This window comes from Vulpes lagopus, chromosome 10 (genome assembly GCF_018345385.1).
Source record: "Vulpes lagopus strain Blue_001 chromosome 10, ASM1834538v1, whole genome shotgun sequence".
NCBI classification, from domain to species: domain Eukaryota; kingdom Metazoa; phylum Chordata; class Mammalia; order Carnivora; family Canidae; genus Vulpes; species Vulpes lagopus.
The window spans coordinates 66,922,790-66,930,714 of NC_054833.1; the positions used below are offsets into that span (position 1 = coordinate 66,922,790).

Sequence of the window (7,925 nt, forward strand, 5' to 3'; positions counted from 1 at the left end):
ATTCCTGGGGTAAGGCCCTCCTGACCATGGTATAGATCTTATTTATCTACCACTGAATTTGGTTTGCTAACATTTCATTCAAGTTTTTGCGTCTGCAATCATGAAGGATATTCTTCTACCAATTCTTATCTTTTCTTTGTGATATCTTAATCTGCCTTTGGTATCGGGGTAACACTGGCCTCACAGAATGATTCTGAAAGTGTCCTCTCCTCCTAGACTTTCTGGGTTTGGGAAGTATCAACATTATTTCTTCTTTAAATACTTGATAGCATTTGCCAGGGAAGCCATCTGGGCTTGGGCTTTGGTTGGAAGATTTCTAAATTAATTCAATTTGCTGACTTGTTATGGGTCTCTTCACTTTCTATTTCTTGAGTTACTTTTTTTTAAAAAGATATTATTTATCTATTCATGAGAGACACACAGAGAGAGGCAGAGGGAGAAGCAGGCTCCATGCAAAGAGCCTGACTCAGGACTCGATCCCGGGACTCCAGGGCCACGCCTTGGGCTGAAGGCAGCACTAAACTGCTGAGCCACCCAGGGATCCCCTTGTTGAGTTACTTTCACTAATCTGTGTCTTTCTAGTTATTTACTCACTTCAGCTGCATTTGCCTATTTCCCTGGCATGAGGTTGTTCGCAATATTTCCTTACAGTCCTTTCCTTTATGGTCAGTGGTAATGTCCCTTCTTTAATTCCTGATTTTGGCAATACATGTCTTCACTTTCTTATTTTCTTTGTCTTTTTTACCAAAGTCAAATCCTTGGCAAGTGTTCGTCAGTTTTGTGGATCTTATCAAAGAACTAGAACTTGGGATTTTGTTGATTTTCTGTGGCTTTTCTGTGGCTTTTCTGTGGCTCTTGTTTCCGTGATTTCCACTCTCATCATTTTTATTCCCATCCTTCTGCATTATTTCAGTATAGTTTGCCCTTCCTAGTTTCTTAGGGTGGAATATTGGGCTATTGATTTGAGGCCTTTCTTCTTTTTGGATCTAGCTAGGCATTTCTAAGTACTGCATTAGCAGCATCTAATAAATGTGATATATTATTTTACTTTTCATTCAAAATATTTTAATTTCTCCTGTTCTTGATTCTTTGACCCATGGGTTTAGAAGTATGTTAACTTCTAAATATTGGGTGGTATTCCCAGATTTCTTTCTTGTCCGTGTCTCTAATTTAATTTTGCTCTGTGAGGACACCTGGGTGGCTCAGGGTTGAGCACCTGCCTTTGGCTCAGGTCATGATCCCGAGGTCTTGTGATCGAGTCCTGCATCAGGCTTCCCACAGCGAGCCTGCTTCTTCCTCTGCCTCTGTCTCTGCTTCTCTCTGTGTCTCTCATGAATAAATAAATAAAATCTTTAAAAAAATAATTCTGCTGTGTGGTCTAGCACAGACCCATCCCAGAGAATGTTATTCACACACACACACACACACACACACACACACACACACACTTTCCCCAAGGCTTGTTGTTTTATTTGGTAATTTGCCCAGACTATTTCCGTGAATCCTGCCTCCTCTACAAACCTGCAGCTGCTCTCTCTCCTCAGTTTTGTTGCCGGTTTTTTGGTTTTGGGGTTTTTTTCTCTTTTAGACCTAGCTTGCTTAGGGGTCACTGCTTTGTCTGCATTAGCTTGGTGTGCAGGCAATTATTAGCCAGAGGATACGTTATGTTTGAACAGCTCTGACAGCTGGTAAGGCTGCCATTCTCTGCTGAAGGATCCAACTGTGAGCTGTTTCCCAGTCTGCCCAGTTCTGACTTTCTCCTGGGTTCTCTTGAGTATCCATGGGCACAGGCTCCATTGTTGGCACTGTGTGGGAAGCTTGGGCCTGCTCTGGTCTCTGCCGCACGTATGCACGGCCTCCAATCAATTTGGAATGTGTGGAGAACTTAGCAAGCCCCCCGCCCCTACAACCCTGCTGTTTCACCTCCCTGTCAAGTCCCTGTCTAGAGCACTGATCCAAACAGGCCCATAATCTTCTCAACCAAAAGGGGTGGGGTGGGGGTGACGGCCCTTCTGGTGTGCTTGCCCCTGGAGATCGTCACTGTAATTCAAAATGCTCTAAAGGGCTTTGCAACCTTGGCACCATAACACTTCAGGATGGATAATTATTATAAGGGAGGCTGCCCTGTGCATGCAGGATGTTTAGCAGCATCCCTGGTCTCAACCCACTAGGTGCCAATAGCAACACCCCTGTCCCCCCCACCCCCAGTTGTGACCACCCAAATTATCTCCAGACATTGCCAAATGTCCCTTGGAGGGCAAAGTTGACAAATACTTGTCCAGAGCTCATCAATCACAATTTGGGAGAAGTCTTTTTCTAACTGAAAAATATCATTTATGTCATGATACATAAACACAAGTAACATACACACCACATTTCCAAGTCCAAGAGGCACACGTCTTCTATCCCGAATGCATTACGTCTCTGCTCAAATGTGTGAAAGCAAACCACAACATACTCCACATCCTTCATCTTAAGGAGATAAAAACAATCAAATATCTATTCATCACGAACTGTGGCTGTAGTTCTTCAGTTCATTAGGTCGGAGATCCGGTTAGGAGAAAGAGACCAGTAAAAGAAAGCAGAGTGAGTTCCTGTCTGTGAGCATTCGGGTGACAGCAGTGAGCCAGGGCTGCACATCTCTCCCGGAACAGATGACACCTCTGCTTGTCATGTGCTGTACTCAGAATAACGGGCCCCAAAAGATAGCTACATCCTAATCCCTGGCCCTGTCCATGTCATGTGGCATGAGGGGATTTTGCAGACGTGATTAAATTAAAGATCTTGAGCTGGGGAGATGATCTTGGATTATATGCAAGACTTGTCATCTCCAGAACCAGAACACAGTATGCGTGTCTTGTTCTATGTCGCTAATTTACAGTAACTTGCTAGGGCAGCGGTGGGAAAGAAGCGCAACACAACTCTGTGAACACAACTCTGTGTGACGGCGGTCTAGTCTCCCAGACCAGCTGGTGGGTGGTCGCCAGTGCTACCTTGACTTCTAGAGAGGAAGTCACGCGTGGAGGTGAAGAGGGGAGGCAGGGTGCGCCTCTGGGGTTGTGTTCACAACACAGCTATTCTGTGCAACCGTGGCCAGGCGACTCGCCCTGACTCGGTCTCCCCACAGAAGGGGACAGAGGGCTGTCCCGGGGCGGAGTGAAAAGAGGCCTTGCAACACGAGTGGCCTGGGAAAGAGCCCGAGGCAGGCGGCCTGCTGCCAGCCGCACACCCGCCTCTCCCCCTTTCCGCCTCCCCTCCCAGTGCGTCTACGGGGGAGTCCTGAGGGGAACCGGCAAACAGGCCTTCGGAGCCATTGCGAACGCAGTCATGTACTACGTCATCGGCCTCCCTCTGGGCATCGTTCTGACCTTTGTGGTCAGAATGAGAATCATGGGTAGGTGCTGCGAGGGAAGGTGGGGAGGGTCCCGGGAGCCCTGGGCCCCCGTCCCCACCGTGGCTTGTCTCCCGCAGGCCTCTGGCTGGGCATGCTGGCTTGCGGCCTCCTGGCAGCCGCCGCCTTCGCTGTCTACACGGCCCGCATGGACTGGAAGCTAGCTGCCGAGGAGGTGAGCGGGGTGGGCGCCGGCCTGGCGGGGGATGGGGGGCACTGCCTGCTGCCCAGGAGCGCTCGGAGCGGGGGTCCGTGGGGTAAGCTGCGGGGGGCACGGAGGGGCCCCGTGGTGACCGGCCCCTGGAGGTACGCTCTCCGATTACAAGGAGAAGCAGAGGGACGCCTGGGTGGCTCAGCGGTTGAGCGTCTGCTCTTGGCTCAGGGCGTGATCTAGTGTCCCGGGATCGAGTCCTGCATCAGGTTCCCTGCAGGGAGCCTGCCTCTCTCTGTGTGTCTATGAATAAATGAATAAATTCTTAAAAAAAAAATAGGGCAGGCCAGCATTTGCTTCTCAGACACAGTAAAGGCACCCAGCTCAGTCTTAAGGCAGAGCCGGGGGTGGAGGCAGCAGGTGGTGGGGGAAGGTTTCTCGCAAAGATCCCGAATCCCAGCAGGGCATGGCTCTGCCTTCGTGTGGATCAGATCATCTCGGCATCCAAGACCGTGCATAAATACACAGATTTTATACACCACCACCTTGAAGCCCCCACTCTCAAAGACTATATGAACGTGCACTGCTTTAGCTTACAATGGTATTTTTTTTTTAATTATTTGAAAGAGAGTGAGAGAGCACAAGCAGGCTCCCCAATGAGCAGGGAGTTGGATGCAAGACTTGATCCCAGGACCCTGGCATCATGACCTGGGCAGAAGGCAGACACTTAAGCACTGAGCCACCCAGGTGCCCTGAGCTTATGATGTTTTAAGGCAGGGCACTGATGAGGCCGGTGGTGATCTGGAGGGCTGACAGGCTGACCCAGGCGAGCTCTTGCTCTTGCAGGCTCAGAAGCATGCGGGGCTGCTGCCGCAGAGCCCCAATGGTGCGGTGAGCACGGTGAGCACGGCCCCCAGACCCGGGCCTGCGAAGGCTGTCACATCCTCAGGTAATGTGGTCACGGCACTTCTGCCAGGCACACACCATGCTGGTGACACCCCGCCCCTGGCTGCCCTGCATGTGGGCCTTGGGCAAAAGTGGGAACAGTGCAAGCCCAAGCTGCTGTTCTTCCTCTTGGCACGGATACAATGTCCTAAGTATCAGGAGGATGGCGCTACTACCTCGGATTTAACAGGCTCTGCACGAAGTACTTCACATCCTTAGCCTTGTGAGGTAGTGAGCTGCAGCCCCATTCTTGGATGAGGAAGGCAGGTTGAGTGCTTCAGTGTCTTCCCCGTGGTCCCACAACCAGAAAGGGTAAGAAGAGTCAGGCCCTGGAGCCCCTTCTCCTCACTGAACACCAGCCCAGGGCAGGAGGCCACATCCTGGTCCATAGCAGCCTGGCTGGGCCTGCTGGCTGGGGGGCCCTTCCCCTGCCCTACCTACCTCTCTGTACCCCATAGGACAGGTGGGAACCTCTGGCTTCTATCCAGGGTCTCTCTGATGAAGTGAGGGCCTTGGCTCGAGGCACAGGTGCTCTCCTAGGGCCAGGCAGGTGTGGAGTGCTGGGCTTGCACATACATCACCCAGACACTACACTCACCTCGGTGACCTCATCCTGTCCTGGGCTCTGCCTTCATCAGTACAGTAGGGAGCTAGCTGGTCAAAACTCTGGGAGCTTCGAGTGTCACGAGATGACAGCCAGGTCCGACTAAGCATTTAACGTGTGCTCGTTAGATGTGTGTGAAGGTGACACTTGATGTATCACTTGTCATCACAAGGAGAGGCTCAGGTAGGAACATATTAATGTCAACTTTTTAAAAAAGATTTTTTATTTATTCATGAGAGACACACAGAGAGAGGCAGAGACACAGGCAGAGGGAGAAGCAGGCTCCCTGTGGGGAGCCCAATGTGGGACTCGATCCCAGGACTCCAGTATCAGGACCTGAGCTGAAGGCAGATGATCAACCACTGAGCCACCCAGGTATCCCACATTAATGTCAATTTAGCAGTAACTATTTCTGTGCCAAACTCACGTTTTGAGATGTCTTGCCAAATAATTGCCTCCTCTGATCCTGCTGTGAGTAGATGAGGTTGGTGTTTTTCTCCTGGGCCAGTCTTTTCTGTTGTAAGGCACAGAGGTCTATTCACTGTCACCCAGCATCATGAATGCAGCTGGGCTTTTTTTTTTTTTTTTTAAGATTTTATTTATTTATTCATGAGACAGAGAGAAAGAGAGGCAGAGACACAGGCAGAGAGAGAAGCAGGCTCCCCACAGGGAGCCTGACATGGGACTCAATCCCGGGAACACGGGATCACGCCCTGAGCCGAAGGTAGCCACTCAACCGCTGAGCCACCTGTGGGGCCCGAGGCTTCCTGATCCTAAGGCCACAGCCCTCTCCCAACCCCCCAGTCCTGCTAAGTTTGCTCCTGTTTGCAGTGGCTACGGGTAGCTCCCCTGGCATCACCCTGATGACGTATTCAAGGCCCGAGTGCCACCTGGACCTCTTCAGGACCCCAGAAGCAGCCCATGCCCTTTCAGCACCGGCCAGCATATTGTCGGCGAAACAGCTGGTCATCCGCCGTGGGGCTGCTCTGGTCGTGGCATCAGCCATGCTGACGGTGGGCCTGGTCATCAGGCTCCTGACCACCAGACACTAGCCACGCAGCTGGGAGACAGAAAGGGGGCCAGGAGTGGCCGTCCCCACCTGCGCACACAGTGGGCCCCCTCCAACAGCACCCACGTGATGCAGTGTGGGTGGATACTTTGACCACACTTACAAAAAAGGTCTACAGCCGGCAATTCTTGTGACACACCAGGTCTGTCAAATTGGCTTTTTTGCCTCTGCTCTTTAAGCAGCCATCAGCTGACCAAGGAGAGTCAGAGAGGCTTCAAACTAGGAGTTTGCAAATCAAAACACGAAGACCGAAAACACCCCTACCCAATTAAAAATTATGTATCTCCTAGGAGACTCTGATGCCCAGGTCTGTTCACAAGGCCTTTGTGAGGCTCTGAGAAGGGGGCCGGGGGGCCCTGCCCAGGGAAGCCCAGTGCACCATGACCCCCGGCGCCCCTGCCCCCACAAACCCCTGCAGATCTGGGAGCCGTGAAACCCCGACGAGGCAGATCCACGGACCCTCCTTTGCCTCTCCCCTCACCCTTCATTCCGTCCTCATCGCGCTGAACACAGACCTTGAGAAACACTTGTTCTTCCAGCAGTGATCAGCTATAAACAAGGACAGCAAAACCCAGATGGCCTGGCCACAACAGCCTCGGGATGGAAGGCAACGCTAACCCAAATTCTAGGACACTCTTCCTGGAGGCCTGGGACCTGCCCAACATCCTCAGGCTCTCCACATCAGGCTGTGTGTCACCATCCAGAATGGAGGGCAACCTGGCCTCCCCTCAGTCCCTTCGGCATCAGTAGCTATAAACACGTTCACAAAATGAGTTTCTGCATCAAAGCCCATAGAAAAAATGGACCCATAGAATGTCATCCCGGTTTCAAAGAGTCAACGTGAATCCATGTGGTATTTAGGACCTGGTGATACTCGAGGTCTCCCACTCCCAGGAAGGCGGGTATCCTCGTCTGGGATACACATACCTCACTGAACTGCTGGCAACCAAACAGAACGACTGGGAACAGAGCACAGGAAAATAATGTCATTTCCCCAAATGTGTTCTAAGGTTAAAGGGTATTCAGACAAAAGGCTTTCACGGCCAAGTAAGTTTGGGCAACAACCCACACCAGCATTGCAAAGGTTCTATGGCCTTGGATCCTTTAAGATGCTCCAGTGCTTTATGAATCCTGGTAGACAGGATGGGTAGCGGGATCAACTTTTGTGTAAAACCTTATGGGGTTAGTGTTCTGGGAACAGGCTTACAGAAAAGCTTGCTTTAGATGAGCAAATGGAGATAGGAGGGTGTTGTTGAAAAAAACCTATTTACTATATAGGCATTTTAAAAAATAAAAACAGGGGCGCCTGGGTGGCTCAGTTAAGCATCTGACTCTTGATTTCGGCTCAGGTCATGATCTCAGGGTCATGAGATGCAGCCCTGTGTGGGCTCTGTGCTCCACGTGGAGTCAGCTTGGAGAATCTTTCTTCTACTCCCTCTGCCCCTCCCCCCACCTCTTCCTCTGTTTAGAAAAAAAACACAAATGACAGAAAGAGAAATCTTCGCTAAGAATTTAAGTGAGAGGGATCCCTGGGTGGCGCAGCGGTTTGGCGCCTGCCTTTGGCCCAGGGCGCGATCCTGGGGACCCGGGATCGAATCCCACGTCGGGCTCCCGGTGCATGGAGCCTGCTTCTCCCTCTGCCTGTCTCTGCCTCTTTCTCTCTCTGACTATCATAAATAGAAATTAAAAAAAAAAATTTAAAAAAAAAAAAAAGAATTTAAGTGAGAAAGCAAGACTTAAAGTTGATAAATACTACCTGTGATAG

At 50.8% G+C, this 7,925-nt stretch overlaps 1 protein-coding gene across 4 annotated transcripts in view; it reads left to right on the forward strand.

Moving 5' to 3' along the window:
• The window catches only part of SLC47A2 (solute carrier family 47 member 2), a 30,897-nt gene that overhangs the window by 15,090 nt on the left and 7,882 nt on the right, over nucleotides 1-7,925 (forward strand). For 2 of the 4 annotated variants that reach the window (XM_041770135.1, XM_041770138.1), the window contains 4 exons: nucleotides 3,262-3,394; nucleotides 3,472-3,566; nucleotides 4,389-4,491; nucleotides 5,923-7,483. In XM_041770135.1, the coding sequence (XP_041626069.1) occupies nucleotides 3,262-3,394; nucleotides 3,472-3,566; nucleotides 4,389-4,491; nucleotides 5,923-6,143 (552 nt within the window). In that variant the 3' untranslated portion in view covers nucleotides 6,144-7,483. Of the gene's footprint in view, nucleotides 1-3,261; nucleotides 3,395-3,471; nucleotides 3,567-4,388; nucleotides 4,492-5,922; nucleotides 7,484-7,925 lie in introns of those variants that run through there. The other 2 variants (XM_041770137.1, XM_041770136.1) reach the window with 2 other exon arrangements.